At 49.9% G+C, this 17,249-nt stretch overlaps 1 protein-coding gene across 5 annotated transcripts in view; it reads left to right on the top strand.

The window, feature by feature from the left end:
- The first annotated feature begins 687 nt into the window (after positions 1–687).
- KHDRBS3 (KH RNA binding domain containing, signal transduction associated 3) overlaps positions 688–17,249 on the top strand; it is a 165,680-nt gene continuing 149,118 nt past the window's right edge. For 3 of the 5 annotated variants that reach the window (XR_002136731.3, XR_002136730.3, XM_019724292.3), the window contains exon 1: positions 15,060–15,571. Coding sequence is in view for 3 of the 5 variants with exons in the window: in XM_019724292.3 (XP_019579851.2) it covers positions 15,484–15,571 (88 nt within the window). In the remaining 2 variants the exon portion in view is untranslated. Of the gene's footprint in view, positions 785–15,059; positions 15,572–16,347; positions 16,585–17,249 lie in introns of those variants that run through there. The other 2 variants (XM_088798937.1, XM_074316351.2) reach the window with 2 other exon arrangements.

Here is a 17,249-nt window from a genome sequence, read left to right as displayed (position 1 = left end):
AGTGAACGACTGGAACACAGTCTGATCCTCGTGGAGGTAGAGACCATGACCTGGATTTTGTGAATACCAGTCACGGGAATAAATCCAACAACAACACAAAAATGTACAGAAGCTTTTTTGGTTCATACAGATTTCAATTTTATTGAAATGGATGTGGATTTTTTTTTAATAAATTTTATGTAATTGGCTTTTTAGACCTGATATGTGACAAACTATTAAGTAATTTAACACTTTTTTTCACACTCTTAGCTGCTAAAACCCAGAAACTTGATGCTTTTCATTAGGACAGGAAAAGAATGTTCTATATCTGAAGCCCTCCCTCCTCCAAATTCTCTAGATAATATCTCTAAGTAATTCTCCAAATAATAGTTATAGACATTTTTTTCCCCCTAAATGCTGAACCTGGTTCTCTATAACCAGTATTTTTAATTTTTTTATTTTCTATAACCAGAAGCTGTCACATCTCAGAACAAAGCAGCCCAGTATAAATGCGTTGGATATGAAATGTATGCAGATGGCTTAAGTAGCACATATTAAAATGTATTTTTCTAAACTGATTACATGGAATAACTTGTTACAAATTCATAGCTGCAACAGAGATGAGTCATTTGTTCATCTCTCCAGCTAAAATTGACTGAGCACCTACGGCCTCAGGAAAACACAGCCCCCAGGGGAGATGGGTGCCCAGCTGGCTGCCGTACCATGAAGAAGGCCGGTGCTTGGAGTCCAGTGGAGGGGCACCTGTCTGGTCCAGGAAGGGCGTGTCATCAGGATGAGTTCTCCGGTATGAATTGGGGAGCCCTCGGAGGGAGGACGGTTGGGGAACAGGAAACATGAGCCTTTGCAACGTAGAACACTCGTGAAACAGACAAGGTGTCATGCAGCTCACAGCTCTGGGGGCCAGGGACGTGTACATAGGCAATTTCATTATCATAAGATGAGTATTTTGACAGCAGAGGTTCAGAGTATGAGAGGGCGCCTGAAATATGACAGGGGTAAGTCGTGGCCATATGCAGACCGAAGCTCAAATGATCAGTTATGTAGACCATGGGAGGCTTGTGATGGATCTGGGAAGACAAGATATAAACACATACAGTGATGATTCTCAGGAGAAAAGGGTGTCACCATTTAGTTCAGCGTCTCCAGTGGCTTAGAAGCTGAATGACCTTTGGCCTCAATCTCTTTATCTGTGAAATAGGAATGATAATATCCTTTGGTAGACTCTGCAAAAAAATCTAATTTCAACTACCACCCCAGTCCTAACAATTCCAATACGATGGCCTTTTCACATCTCCTCAACTTCCTTCTCAGAATGTGTCCTAATTCTTAGTCCAGAAAATATGGCTTCCTCAAGAAAAGTGCTGTCTTAATTCAGAGATAATTCAGACAGCACTTGCAGCTGGGAAGACACAGCGCAGTTCACTCATGCCACGATCACTGGAATCACTTTTTCTCCTCAGTCTCCCATCCCTCTTGGCCAATGTTGTCAGGACCTGCAGATTTAGCAAGTTCCCAGACCTGTGCAATGGACAGAGGAGAGGAAAGATAAAGAATGGAAGAGGAGGAAGGATGGAGAGAAGAAAAGAAGGAAGAAAATGAGGGAGAGAAAGAGGCAGGCACAAGTTCAGCCTCTTGAAGAGGTAAATCTGTCACAAACTAGCAAGAGGGGATCTAGGACTAAAGGTGGCCGAGGTCCTGTTTTTTCCAGATCAGTTCATATCAGATCACTATGGCCTGGAACAATCCAGAACCTTCCTGAAAGAGGTGAACACTAACCAAGAGCAGGATTGAACCTGACAGATGGAGGGATCCTGAGAACACAGGAGAATCCCTCCGCCCCAAAGGAAGCCCATGCATGGGGCAGGGGCCTGGGGACAGGCTGAGGACATCTGGGCCACCTCCTCCTGGACACGCTGGACACGCGGCCACATCCTTACGTTCCCTCTTCCCTGTAAAATGAGGGGAAAGAATAGAATCCTCTTTACTGAAATACCATGAGGACTAAAGAGAAAATTCATGAGAAAGGCCTGGGTTAGAATAAGTGTTCCACCCATGTGTTAGCTCCATGATGATTCTGGATTTGACGGAGCGGGTGAAAAGGGAGGGACCCAGGGTTTGCAGTTACCTTAGCATGGCTTTGACGCCTGACTTACTGGTTATGTGAACGGTCCAGGAGGTAATTATTAATTTTGGAAGATACTTAGCGTAGGGGAGCAGGGACACCGTGGTACTTGCTACCTGCCTGCTCTGCATGAACCTCTCTGCGTGGTGACTTACATGTTACTGAAAATCTCCGGCACAGACAGTACCTTCTTCCTTGGGTTTCCCTTCAGTCTCTTCATTATGGACACTGTGATTTTTGTTCTGTAGATGAGAAAGCTGAGCCTCAGGGAGGGGCTGTGGCTCACCTGAGACTCACGGAGTGGCAGAGAAGGCATGTGGACCAGGTCCACGTGGCTAGAGGACCCGTGTTGGTTCTGGCCTTCCACTCGGCCTGGCCCGCCCTGCCTCTGTGATGCTCATTACTGACTCCTTTATGTCCTAACAGGTACCTCTTCGGAGGGGTGTCCCCTGACCACTCCACCAGGTGCGTCCCCTGCGTCATTCCTTACCACAGCAGAAGCCCTTTTCCCTTCGGAGAACTAGTTCCTATCCACAATTCCCACTCCCTGTTCACGTCGGAATGGTACAAAGCTGTCATTTCTTGAATACATATTAGCCTGATCGTGTTCAAGCCCTTTTCTTAGATGATCTCATTGTATCTCATGTCAGTCTTACAAAGTCAGCTCGAGCAATTGACATACGCTATATTTCATTAACAGCACTGTGAAGGTGTTTTCATCTTATAGATGATAATGGAACTAGGACACAGGGAGGTTAGTTAACCAACTCACGGTCACAGCGCTGGAAGGTGGCATGTTTGTCTCCTCTTCTAGATCCTAGGCCTTCTGAGGGCAGGGACCCTGTTCCCAAACCGGAAAGAGTAACTGACACATTATATACATACACTCACTAAACACTGAGTCAATAAGGAGATGAATACCAAGAACAAAGAACACAAAAGGGTCATGACCTGGTGATGAAATGTTTCCTCTGTGTTTAGAAACAGCTGCTGTGTCTCTGACCACAAGTATTTATTGATTGACAGTCCAGGTACTGGCTTAGGTGCTATAGTTTGGGAGCAGTGAGTGAGTGTGTGTGTGTGTGTGTGTGTGTGTGTGTGTGTGTGTGTGTGTGATAGGCTGTTGGATTGAGACTGTAAAAGGTCAGTGGATTCTTTCCTACTTCCCCACCGTGAAGTTCTGGTGGAAGGACCAGAACTTAAACCACCTCTTGCACCCCATGGAGACAGGCCAGCCGCAGAAGAGGTGTTGGGCTCTGAGTGCAAAGAGGAGGAGAGGAAATGATAGAAAAGGGGTAAAAAACAAACAAACAAAAAAGACCAAAAAAATGAGTAAATGGGTTAGTAGTCCGAGTCAGAGGAATGTTAAACTCTGATGCTAGAGCAAAGGGGACCATTGGAGGTTATGGAGCACCCACTCAATGAATTTATGGTACATTTTCCCAAACCCCAAGATCAGTTTGGCTGGAGTGAGAAGTGACTGGCAAATTGGACAGGGACAAATGGAACTGGTCTTGTTGGCTGGATGAAGGATTTTAGCCTTGGTCTGACCCAGTGGCAGTGGAGACCATGGACGGGTTCCCAGCCAGGAAGAAGGGAGCAGGCATGCGTCGTTTGAGATGAGTCTGGGTGCAGTGCAGATCGTGGACAAGAGGGAGACCAGAGGGCAGAAGAGTGTGGAGAAGACAGGGAAAGGAGGGAGAAGTGGGGACTTTGAGATATTTAGGACGGAAATCAATAGGAATTCTGGCAGCGTCACGGTGGGGCTGAAGGAGAGGGTGGTGGTATCCAGGTCTGTGGAATAATGGAGAGGTCGCTCAATGAGAGAGAACAATGAAGGGGAAGGAGAACAGGGGGCTGCGGGAAGAAGAAGAAAATTAAAGCTGATTGGAAGACAATAGACAACTATTTTATGAAAGTCAAAGACGCACATGTAAAATAAGGCCACAACAATCCTTTACTCAGAGATTCATTTGTTATAAGGGCTCTTAGGCTAATCCGAGGGTCCTGTTATAAAAGCAAAGTTGACATCTTGGAGAAACTGTTCAATGTCTAACACAGCTGGTGCCCACGCAGCCTCAGATTCTCAGTTAATTTTAAAGACCTCTTGAGATGCAACTTCTTAGCATTAAGCATCTGCATAGACTTTCCTTGACGTGAATTGTCCTCGTGTCGTTACAACTTAGCTTCTTCAGCAGAAGTGGCATTATTTCTTGGAGCATAATATTCTGTCCTTCCTTACATTTTAGGAAATCTGGAAAATAAACCATCAGAGAAAGAGGCAATTTCTGTGGATTTGTTTTTGTTTGATTGGATGAGAACCTTAATTTTATTTGAAGAGGGACATTAACTTACTGTAACAGTTACCATTTACTGAGCCCCTACCTAGTGTGCCAGCCAATTTACGTATGTAATATTAATCAATCTCAATATTTCTGAAAGGTAGGTATCTACAATTGAGGAACCTGAGGCTAAGAGAACTTAAGTCAGTGGTCTTGACTCTTCAGAAACTAAAAACACTTTAATATTAAAAAAGAAAGAAAGAAAAGACAAAATTTAAGTCACTTGCTAAAGACTATCACACATCTTGGCGTTGAAAAGCTGGTTCCAAAGTCTATGTTCTTTCCATCACGCTTCTGAGGTCTCCCCCCTTCTTTCATTCAAAGTAAAACAACAAAGCCTCCTTTTGATTAGCACAGGCGAGAAGCATCACTGTGTATTACTTAGTTAAAAACAACCCAAAAAACAAAAAGACAAACTGTTACACATTGGTTTCAAATTCCTTAAAGCTTAAGTAACCGATGCCATCTGTGAAATTCAGCCTTCCAAGGTTATCTCCCAGACTTCCTCGTTGTCCATAGACTTTCAAAGATAAAACGTAGAAGGAAATCACTTCCATTTACTAAGTAACTATTGTGTGCCTGAAGGGATATTTTCCGTAGACATTATTATCCCCATTTCACAGATGAGAAAATGGAGGCTCTAAGAAAGGGGAAAAGACTTGACCAAGTCACACATACGAGCTAGTAAGGGAAGGAGTAAAGATTTCATTTCCCATCTGCTAGTTCTGTTGTTGGTGATGGGGAAATATTGGCAGAGCTTTCTTTTGTTCAAAAGGGGAAAAGAAAATCATTCTTAGGCTGTCGCATGCTGAACAGCGGAGCTCAATGACTTGTGTCCGTGAATGGACCTCTCGATTTTGCTGACTTAAGCATTTTCTGTCTTTTTTTCATGGACAGATAAACACAGTTTCGATTTGCTCTCAGTCCCAAGGGAGGGCAATGTCTCAGACCAGTACCCAACACTGAGGAAATCGACTGGTCAGAATTTATTTATGGGACTGAGATGATTCTATTTATTCAAGAAATGTATATAAAATACCTGCTATATGTCTGGCCCTGTTCTAAGTACTTTCAAATATTAACTGATTTCATCCTCATAACAACTCAATGATGTAGATGCTACTATATAATCCCATTTTTTTATATTAAAGTTTATTGGGGTGACAATTGTTAGTAAAGTTACATAGATTTCAGGTTATAATCCCATTTTTACAAGTGAGGCAACTGAGGCTCAGAGCGGTTGAGTAACTAGCCCAAGGTCACACAGCTAGAGAGAAGCTGGCTTTTTAGATTGTTATGATCTTAACCACTGTACTTAGCAGCCCTATACATGAGCTAAGTCTAGGTATTTCCTGGGCAGAAGCGTGGGGTGGTGGCTTCTGTGCTGATATTCCTTTTCCTGGGGACAGGGATCCACCACTCATAAGCCTTGTTATAGATTTTGTTCCTGCTTAGATGCCCAAAACGATAGCCTCTGTTACTACTAGGTTTGCAGGGTAAAGGAAGAAGTCCCGCCCTCCCTCGTCTCAGTGCAGCGAGGGCGCTGTCCACGCTCTTGGTGCTGATCTTCCTTGAGCTTCTGTTGCTGGAAGGATGAGGCCGGGAGTTCGTTCATGATGGAGGGAGCACACAGTCTCATCTTGATGCTTTACTTACAACAGGCTGTGGGCAAGTGCCGCACAGTGTTCTGGTCACGTTTCATGGAACAGATCATTTAATTCTCACAACAACCTTGTGTGGTGGGGACAATTTTCCTTCGTTTTGTGGATGAGAATTCTGAGACACTAAACAGTTGAGGACCTAGTCCAAGGACATGGGGTTTAAAGTGGCAGAGCTGAGGTCTGAATCCGTACGTTCCATGTCTAGAACCTGCGCTCTCAGCCGCTGTGTCTTCAGCTTCCACAGGGTAGCAAAGGCATAGGGAACGTGTGGCATTTCAGACGGTCGCAACTAGGCAGTGAGACAAGCGTGGGTCCTCCCGTGATACAGATTAGAAAGCGTGGTTCAGGGTGCCCTCTTAGCTTGTGCTGGGTCACTGGCTAGTGAGTGGGAGAAGCCTGATGTGAAATTCTGAGTAAGTGACTCCAGAACGTGTGGAGTCAACGTGATGGAGCAGACTCTGAACCAGAAGCCATGTGTACACGTAACCTGAACGCGGATCCCAGACACCCCACGCAGAAAACAGAATTAACCACAGTGGAAATCCAGTAGGTCTGATCCACACATTTAAGGTGAAATCCTTTTCTCTAGTGCATTGCAAAGGGGTTTGGTCATGCTTCTGTTGCCCACTGGGCCCACTCCCCATCGCTTTCAACACCGTTCTCTACTCTGGGAGGTTGACCTCTAGGAATCGCATCAATTGGGCTTCCCCAACCTCTGGCTTCTGTTTGGACTCAGCCCGTGGAGATGGAGAAGGGAGGGTGGAAAAGTCAAGGTGTTTAGTGCCCTGGCTCGCTCTGTGTCCCACTGCTGTTTGGTAGTGGCTGCGTTCTCTACCTGCAGCCACAGCCGCTGTTGTAAGTTTTCCCCTACCCTTCATCTCGGGCAGGTTCTGGGCCTGCTCTCCCCCTTGCCTCTTCAGACTGGCAAGGCTTCCCACTCTTGCTCCACACTGCGTCAGTTCCTTTTGTTTCCCTTTGCCTCACACATACCTTGTAAATAGCCCCTTCATGAAACCCTGTCATGACTCCTGTCCAGTGCACCATTTGTTTCCTGACAGGATTCTGAGCAATGTGTTAACAGATAGGGTGGACAAAGGAAAACACGACAAGCACTCCAGCATGAGAAAAGAAACCCCAGAATAAAAAGTGTTTGAGCCCTTTCTCTGTGTCTGCATGCATTAGCTCAGCTCACCCTCACAAGTGGCCTAGCAAGGGTTGCTGTGATTGCCCCATTGATGATGAAAGGGAGGCTTAGACTTTAAGCCACTCTCCAAGAACAAACAAGGTTGTCACTGTGATGGGTGATTTTGACCTTGGTAGTACATCTGTTCCTGCACCATGACGAGCAGGGACAGACTAAGGAGACCAGACAGTGGAAGTCAGCGTCCCAGGAAAGATCTCCAAGCTGTAGCTGAACCCAAAGAAACATCTTTTGTGCCTGTAAGAAGAAGGGGGCTCTGCCCGGTGCAGATAAGGGTGACCGTGTGTGACTCAGCTCTGCTCCATGACACTTAAGCAGAAGCCATTAGATGGGGCTTCCATGCAAACTCCCTCAGAGTTGAGCAGACCAAGCCAGTGGTGAACATTTCCCCTTTAACCCCTCCCCTCTCACCTTTCTCCGACCTACCTGGAGTGAGGTCGGATGCCCAGTGTGGAATGGGGAGAACCTTTCCTGTCACTCTAAGGTTGATGAAGCAGCAAGATTGAAGGAGCCTGTCACTCTGGTGACATCCTGTAGCCACTGCACCCACCCTGGGCAGCCTGTTTTGGACTCCACGTGGGGTAGGACCAGGAGACAACTGTCTGGGAAGTCATTGACAGCTGGGTTTTCTATTCTATGTCCCCAGATCTCTTCTTCTGACACTGTACGGCCCGATACCATAGCCACTAGCCCCATGTGTCTAGTGGGCACTTGAATTGGGGCTAGCACTAGTGAAGAACCATTTTAATGTATTTAATTTTAATCAACTGATTTAAATCTAAAAAATGGAAGCAGTGTAAGCTTTTTTCCATTAGATGCAACTTTGTCGTTTTATAATTTGGGTAGGACCACATTTTACTTGAACCGTTGAAGTTTTGGCATCTGGATTGAGATGGGCTGTGGGTACAAAACATACATAACAGATTTCAAAGATTCCGTATTTTAAAAAAAAGAGAGAAGGAATGTAAACTATGTTATTAATATTTTTAAGTTATTGATGGCAGGTTGACGTACCCTTCTGGATATATAGGGTTAAATAAGCAATCTTACTAAAAGGAACTTCACCTGTCTCTTTTCACCTCGTTAATGTGGCTACTAGAAAATTTAAAATCCACATGTAGCTCACACATGCCTGTGGTCTGTGGCCACCCCACCCATTCCGTGGGCTCTGTGCTTCATGTTTTACGTCTGTTTATCTCATGGGGCTCTTAAATGACCCGTTTGTGGGGAGTGGTGTTGCCTTCATTCTACAGGTGGGGAGAGAAAGGCCGGAAGAGGCTGCTTTGCACAAAGCACCCAGCTGATCCGGGACAGGCCCACAGCTATTTGGTGCTTCAGCTTGTGCTTCAGGCAGCATGTGCTCCGGGGAAACTTAACACGTAGAACTGAGCACCGATCATTTGTGTGTGTAAGTTGCTGCAGCTTTGCAGACCTGTTACCAGCAGAGGGTGGCTTGGACGACTGGGAGATAATTGATTTAAAGGATAAGATTTGACAGAGGAAGTGGGAACTTCCCCACGTACCAGCTGCCATCTGTGGCTGGATCCTGTCCATCAAGAATACCTGAGTGTCCCTGGGACTCTACCCCATCCCCATCAACAGCAAGCACGGGATTGTGAGGTGTGATATGTCCCCTGGCATAAATCCACACAGGGTAGTGCTGAGGGCTCAGGGTGTGGGAAGGCTAGTGTCGTATTATACAGAACCCAAAGAAGGAAATCCATGGGAGACCACAGGTGGGTTACCGACAAAAGTTCCTTTTGTTTGGAGAAGAAATGTTTCCTCATGTAACTCACTGTCCGTGACACACAACTTCCACGTCAGGTCCATGCTTCTTTCACAGCCATTTCTGTTAAGATGATCTCTTCATTGTCTAACTCCAGAAAAACACAAGCTGGCATTTTTATATGTGACCTGGATGTGTTTACATTTGCAGTAGATTCTAAAAATGCCATCACCCCCCTGGGTAGCTGTTTGGACACTAAGGTAACTTGGCACTTCCAAAACGATTTTGTTTGTGACCGTTCTGCCAAACTCAGACATGTGCAGTTTTATTGTAGAGCATGCTGCTAATGTGGGCGGAATTGTTTTGTGCCTCTGTGCATACTGACAAGAATGACGGGGTGAGGAGATGGGCATGGACCTCCCGACTGCTGTGGCAATCATGTTTTACATTGCAACAGCACCTTTCAAATCACAGCATCTTACAAAGCACCAGAGGTCATGACAACTTGATGCATTGTTGAAATATATCAAGTCTTTTGGCAGCCCAGCGTCACATATCACCTTTTAGTCTGGGAAGCAGAGGATGGAGGGCTGCTGCATATAGGAAAATAATAAAACACATTTCGATGATGGTGTTACATCTGGGAACTCAGAGCACTTTCCAGCGTTTCCTCAATAAAATAGGAAGAGAACAACTGCTGTTAGCTATCCTTTTACAAGCTCAGAAATAGAGATCCAGGAAGATTGAGGTTCTGGAAGGATTACCAAGTCATGGGGTCAACTGTGGGTTCCCTGCCCCCCATCCTCCCTGGCTTACCTGTACCCACAAGATTGCTACAGCGCGGCCAGCCAACCATGGGCCTGTCAGTTCTTATTATTTTCCATTACTGTTATCTTGAGTGTTTGTCTTTGAAATAGAGACAGACTTAGCATAGAGAAGCAGCCCACTTCTTTATGCTTCCCTTATTCTCTTGCTCTGTCTTCTTAGTCTATATGTATTTTTTTTCTCTTCCTTTTCTTTTGTTCTCTTTGTTTTCCTCCCTCCCTCACATTCTTCCTTTTTCCCCTTTTATTCACCTTCTACCTTTTTCACTCTCTCTTACCTAAGATCATACTTTACGATCCTCTTTCCTGGGAAGGAGTTGAAATCATAATTGAGATTCCCTTTTGGTGGCAACCAGGTCCAACCCAAGCGGTTATCAGTCTGGTTCAACATGAACTTTTGGGGGCATGCATTTCCACAAGTGGCCACGAGGGGGTGTATGCGCAATATCTGTGGTTTTATTAGCTGCTAGTGCCAGGATGGCTCCCTTCTTGGTGAAAGACGAGTTGGCTAGAAGGCCTGGAGTTTCTATCCTTAATAACGAGACGAGGGAATAAACTTGTAGGGAACATGGATACAGAGACAGGATAGGTGCCTTCAGGTATGTGAGTGACCGGGCTGAAAGGTCGGCTTCCATCCATCCTTAGACATGGGAGGAGTGTGTGTGTGTGTGTGTGTGTGTGTGTGTGTGTGTGTGTGTGTGTGTTTGCACGTCGGCACGCACACACATGCAATTATACAGTTACTACCTTTGGGTCGCTTAAGTGTCTTGAGCAACAGTTTCTTCACCTCTAAAAACTAGTGACGTGTGAGCTAGCTGATCTCTGTGCTGCCTTCCAGCTGTATTTCCTTCCGTGTGTTGAATGCAGGAGGTGTTTGGAGGTTGGTTGAGTGAAACAGAAGAGAACCACTAACAGACCAACTGGTCCTCAGTGAAGGCTCCCAACTTTGAAGCGTTTCTCTGTGTCCTCTTCCACCTGTTACGCCTTTCCAGTCAGACCGAAGGTGGGAAAATGCATTTCCTGCCGTCACTGACTGGAGCCAGGCTTCAGTCTGAACCTCTTGGTATCTTTCTCCCTGACACAGAAATGACTAATTTCCAGGTCAGGCTGTGCCATCTTTTTGTGCTTGTCTTACATGACAAACTCATTTGTCTCTGGTACCTGGGAAGCTGTGCTATTGGGGGACAGCAGTTTGGGAGAAATGGACTTGAACGAGTGCTGAGTGCTTTCTGTTAACTGACTGCCTGGCTGGGCACTGGGGCTGTGGCGGTGAGCAGGCTCTGAGAACATTCTGGAGGCAGTGGGGTCCACAGATGCCCAGACCCCGTTGTGCTAAGTGTGAAAAGGAGCACAAACAATGTGTGGAGCCCAGAGTGGGGAGGGAGAGTCAGCAGCTTTAAATGCAGTCACTTGATGCTGATGATGAGCTCAACGCTTCAGTTTAAACCTGGCAATGACCGTGGGAGGCAGGTATTTTCTCTCTCCACTCTCAGAAACATCACGTAGCTGACTCAAGATCACATAGCTAGGAAGTAGGCGAACCAGGGGCCAAGCAGAGGTCTCTCTGGCCCTCGGTCCAGTCATATTGGCACTTCACCCCCCATGACACTGCAGGGTCTGGGGTAACTGGGGTGGGGCTCCCCTTTCTCAACAAAAGGAATAGGAAGCTTGTAATGTGAGCAGCAATTTGTACAAACATGACAACTGCCTCAGAGACACACCCCCTCCACATTGGTATATTCTGATGACACTGAGTTTTTGCAGGAGGGTCTGACCTACTGTAGTTAGTGTGACGAAGGCGGAAGGGGGAAGGGATGAGTTTGTCCTCTCTTCCGGGCAGGGCGGGTGGTAAGAGGAGACAGGTGGGATTCTGACAGACAGTGCCATGCTGGTACTGGGCTGGGGCTAAGGGACTTGCTGTGCGGCAGAGTGGTTCCTGAGAGAGCCGCGTGACACCGAGTGAGGTTGCTTTGGGAAGTGTCCTCTGCCTCTGGTGTTCGAGTTGAATCCCTGACCTGTGGATCTCAGGAGGAAGGACAGCCACTTTCTTATTGCAGCTGAGGACCTCCCATCCAGGGCAGGTGCAAAACATGCAGTGGCCCAGTGGCCCTGGGCAGGAGTGGCTGTAAAGAAGCCTGTTTTGTCTATGATTTGCCCCTCGTACGTACCCAGGGCAGCCCCTGCATGTGGTTGTGTGCTCAGTGAGTACTGGTATGTACCTCTGGTCTGGAAGTCAGAAGACCTGAGTGGGAGTGCTGCTTGTAGGAAAATGACCACCTTTCCCCAACCCAATTTGCTCATCTTCAAAGGGCTCACAGGGTGGCCATGGCATGAAGATCAGAAAGTCTGCAGGAAGGCGTGGAGGTGCCCCCCAGCCAGCAGCTCAGCCAGGTTGGTGGGTGGGGACATTGCCTGAGCATCTCACAGAGACATTCATCTCCTTCCTCCCTGGGGGCCCACATGGGCGCTCACGGTGCTGGGTACCTGCCCTCTTGGAAGGTTCTGTGAGAAGGAGGGGAGAACAGAAGATTCAGTGCCTTTGCTGTTGACATCCTGGTGCACAGCCCTCCTCCCCAGCTGTTGGCGAGACGTCTCTGCCAACTGTTTAGATGAAGGCAGGGGATAGAGCCAGTCACCAGTGTCACAGATTGCTACCTGGGAGGGCAGAACTCAGGAGGCGAGTCCGTGGGCCTGGGATCCTTTGCTGACAGCTGTGGGCCTTAAGTAAAGTATCACACTGCTCTGAGCCTCGGTTTCCTCATTGGTAAGTGGTGATGAATAATACCTTCCCTACAAGGTGTGGAGAAAACGGAAAATCGTGAATGAAAGCCCCTGGCATCATGCCTGGCACTTAGTAAATGCTTAATTAAAACAGTGATTACTCAAGGTTTGGACTGTCACTGGGACCGAAGTTCCGAATGGAAAGGAGAGTGTAAGATCAAGTGGAGGGGGGTACACCTGAGCATCTGGTCCCCAGTCTTGTCTCCTGGGGCTCATCCACGTCCCAGACACTGTCCTCTCTTCTTCTTTTTACAAGGTGCTGTCAGAAACTCAAATCCTAGAATGTAAGTCCTGTAATGTAGGCATATAAGCCAGAGGTATATGCATTCCATTCTGAAGTGACGGGAGGAAACGTTTCCCCACACATCCTTCCAACTGCCCTCCAGGACTGCTGGCGTAACCCTGGTTTTGAAGATGAGGCTCCAAAGCTCAGACAGGTTAAGTAGCTGAGGTCGCACAGGGAGTCAGAGAGGAACTGGAACTGCAGCCATCCAGGTTGCTGTCCAAGCAGCCCCACTTGGGGCCCCACGTCAGAAACAGAGTCATGTTGTCCCAGGCCCTTCATCAGTCCGCTGGGGCAACACAGACTGTCCAGCAGTGAGGACCCCAAGGGGTAGGGTTTGCTAAGGGCCCTGGAAGCTACAACCCAGGGGAAGGAGAGGTTCGAGAGACCTGGAAAGCAGCCATGCAGGGGTGAGGGGTGGGGAGGGGTGAGAGGGGAGGAACCCAACAAAGACCACCAAGCATTTACAACGTGCTGGAGACTGTTTGGGGGATTTCATTGCGCGTTGATGTGTTCAATTTTCACGATTCTCTTATGAAATGGGTTCTACTATCATCCCCACTTTCAGATGAGGAAACCGAGGCACAGAAAAGTAATTTGCCCAAGACACACAGCTAGTGAGCAGCAGAGCCGTGATTTCACATTCAGACTGTCTGTCCCAGAGGCCACACATTTAACTTCCCGATTTGACTGCCTCTTGCACGTTTAGACCAAAGACAGACAGAGAGAAAATTCTTACTGGGGACTCTGAAATGGCACCTTAGGTGGGAGCCAGGTCAGTCTAGGGGTGGAGCAGGGCATGGGGTGTCTGAGAGTGAGGGCAGCTGGGGACTGGGGACTGGGACTCAGAGCAGCTTAGAGCGCCTTGATCTCCACTCTCAGCATCTTTGTTTGAAGAGTGGTCTCTATTTGCATCATTGAGTTGCCTGGGGGACTGGGAGGAAGGCTCAGCCCAGGCAGCTGGCCAGAGTGGCATGCCACTGGCTTATTGTTTCAGCAGACATTTCTGGTGCCCCCATACCTGCCCCAATGCACAGGTGCTGAAGATCCTCCCTGCAAAACAAAATTCCAGCCCTGCCCCGAGATGCCCATGGTCTGATGAAAACAGAATGACAGCTTTCTGTAAGTGAGGGCTTACCAGCCCTGGTGGGTGGATAGAGCCCTGACCAGCTTTGTTGGCTGGGGGGGGGGGGGGGGGGTCCGTGGGGATCTTGGAAGGCTGTCCAGGGAAGGTGACATTGAAGCCAGGACTTGATGTGGGGGTTTGGTAGGGGAAAGAAGGACAGCCTCAGAGACCTTGGCCTGCTGGGGGATGGTTACTCCACAAGCTCAGGAAGTCTGAAGACGGCCTGAGAGCGGGGGAGGAGAGGGACAGAGTACATCAGCGTACACGTGCTTCCAAGGGACTCTCCCCGCGAGGGGCTGCGCTGTGGTGTCCCCAATCCAGGCACAGCCGCCTTATGGACGAAGAGAATGACAACCCGGTCGCAACTCAGGATGACAAAGACGCCCTGAAGGACACGCGCTTTTATGTAATCGACCTCGGCACCGAGGGTCTGGGGTAGGCGCTCACAGCCCGGCGCCCAGCGGGGATCGCGAGCCTGCGTTTTTTCCTTGCAAACAGGAGGGGACAGCAAAGCGAAATAAGTTAGGCAAGTCCTGGGAGCCTTAAAGGGCAGGGCGGTTCGCCCGGCTGCCTTTCCCCTGAGCGCGCTGGGCCGAGCCTGGGCTCCCCTCCCTGTCTTCTGCTCCATTCTGACCCCTGACCCGCGGGTACCACTGCACAGCGCTCCCATTGAGGTTGCTCGCTGAGTGACCTTGGACCGGCCGCTTGACCTCTCTGGGCCTCAGTTTCTCGGTCTCTGCCCCTGGCAATGCTGTAACAGCATCGCGGGGCTCTCCCAACGTCCCCAGGGCTGGAGGAGAGCGCGGGTCAGGCGGGAGGCGGCCCGGACGTCCCCTCCCCGTGGACCGGCCGCGCAGCCGGGAGCTGTCCCATCAGGCGGCCGCGGAGCACAGGGGGCCCAGGGCGGGGGCTCAGCGCGCAGGCGCGGCGGGCTGGGCCGGCGGGGCGGGGCGGGGCCGCCGGGTGGGAGGGGCCGGGCGCTCGGCGCGGCGGCTCAGAGCGCGGGGCGGCGCGCAGAGTGCGGGTCGCGTCTGAGCCGGCGGCGGCTGGCGGGGCTCGCCCGGGACTGCCTGAGGCTAGCTGAGCGCGCCGCCGGTCCGCCCGAGGGCCCGCTTGATAGCCCGCCCGCGCCCGCTCCCCCTCTGCCCGGTGCGGGAGCGCGGGGGCCGCATCCGGGAGGAGCGGCCGCCAGCGCGGGGCACTCAGCGGGCGCCCCCCCCCCCGGGGAGCCGGGCTGCGCGATCGGTTCCCACCCCGTGCCGCCTCCGCCAGGCCGACCGCCGGGCTTGGCTCGGCCGCGGCGTCCGGCTCGGGTTCCGCGCCGCTGGGGCGCGGGCGCGGGCGCGGTCGCGGGTTGCGGGGCCGCCGCTGCCCGCCCGCCTCGAGTCCGCGTCCGGGGCCCGGGCGGCCCGCGAGCATGGAGGAGAAGTACCTGCCGGAGCTGATGGCGGAGAAGGACTCCCTGGACCCCTCCTTCACACACGCTCTGCGGCTGGTGAGCCAAGGTGAGGGTGCGCGCCGCCGGTCGTTAACTGCCGCCCGAGGCCATTGGGGGCCGGGAAGTGGCGATGGGAGGGTCAGCACCGGGTGGGGATGCGGCGGGCTCGGGAGGCAGCACTGTGAGGATGGCTGGGAATAGACCTCGGGGAGGGTGGAGGGCCCAGGTAGCAATCGGGGGGCATTTGGGTGGGGAGCTGGGGGATACGGGACACCTGGGGAAAGCCAGAGATGTGAATTCGGGAGACTTGGGGAGGAGAGGGCTGGGGCATTGGGATGACACTTGAAGGCAATCCTTGGGGACTGGAGGATACCCAAGGGAAACTTCTGGGTGGGGGACAGCGGACATCTGGGGACTTTGTGGGGCGGGGGTTGCATTATCTCATCGGAGGGGAAGATTGGGGGTAGCTCTGGAAACTAGTGTGGTTAGTCTCAAGAACTGGAGAAAGAGCTGGATGAAAATGGAAGGATTTGAGGAGACCAAATGCAGAAGATGCAAAGGGAACAGGTGCTGGATTGTTAGTGAAGTTTGAGGAGCCTGGAGGAGGTCTGGGGGCAGACCCCAAGCCCGGGAGGGCAGGACCCAGCTGCCCTAGTGGCGGAGCCCAGATCCCTCTCTCATGTCTGTATTTCTTCCATGCCCAGGCTCTAGCAGCCCTGGTGGGGCAGTCTGCCCTCCCTGGGGGGTGAACAAGTCATGCCAAGCCTTGCAGGCTGGCTGTTGGAGGGATCCGTAGGGGAGAAGAGGTGACACAAGTGCCCCTTTTTGGCTTGCCTGTCCTCATTTTGGGAAGAGCTGAGTGGGCGACCCTCATTGGTGGCTGGCTCAGGGTTCAGAACACTGGCCACGGAGTCTGCTGCCCATGCCATTTTAGCACTAGTCCAGCCAGCTCAGGGTTTGAACAGTCCTGGGAATTACAGGACAGGGGCACACGGGGGCGAATGGAGGCGTGCCTGCCTGGGACAGCGTCCACTGGCTTGTTCATCCTCCAGCTTCCTGAATAATCTTCTGGGATGGAAGGTAAATGAAGTCTTCTTTCCCGGGAGCAGTCCTGTTCTCATCCTGTGTCTGGAATTCATGTTGCAGATAATGATGGGTCTGGGGCCCACTTGTCTGCTTTTCTTCTGGGTTATGGCAGAAACATTATCTGGTCAGATGTGTTACCTTTTGCATGGCTCACTCTGTGCAGTGACAGTTTGTCGTCCCCGAGATGAATCGGGTCTGCTGGTCTCAATGCTGGCCCTGGCTCTTTCACTGTCGAAAGTGAACAATGAGGCAGACATATTCTATTTGTACATAGATATCTATATTTTAAAACAGCAATCTCCGGTATTTGCCTATTACAACCAGTTCCTCAGACTGATGGTGGTGGAGAGACTCACTGTCTCCAAGAATTGAAGCATGATATTTGAATTGTTCAGCAGGCATCAGTTTAGAGAGCTTTCCCATTTTGTTTTAATTTTAGGCTCATCTTGCTTTCTTTAATAAAACGGGCTTGTGGAAAGGTAATGGACATGTATTCTTAAATTGTATTCCCGGGCTCTTCTGAACAGTCCTGCAGTTAGGTTTGTACTTCTTGCTCTTTATGATTTACATAGATCTTTTGTTGCCTGCTGGGCTGTCATCTCTGTGAAAGAAATTTCTTTGTACGTTGTGTGAGATGAGTGGCATTAGAAGTATTCTGG

This window comes from Rhinolophus sinicus, chromosome 6, assembly GCF_057876585.1.
Source record: "Rhinolophus sinicus isolate RSI-liver-muscle chromosome 6, RSI-T2T, whole genome shotgun sequence".
Lineage (NCBI taxonomy): Eukaryota > Metazoa > Chordata > Mammalia > Chiroptera > Rhinolophidae > Rhinolophus > Rhinolophus sinicus.
The sequence above is the reverse complement of the archived record's forward strand: the minus strand, read 5'-3'. Positions and strand labels throughout refer to the sequence as shown.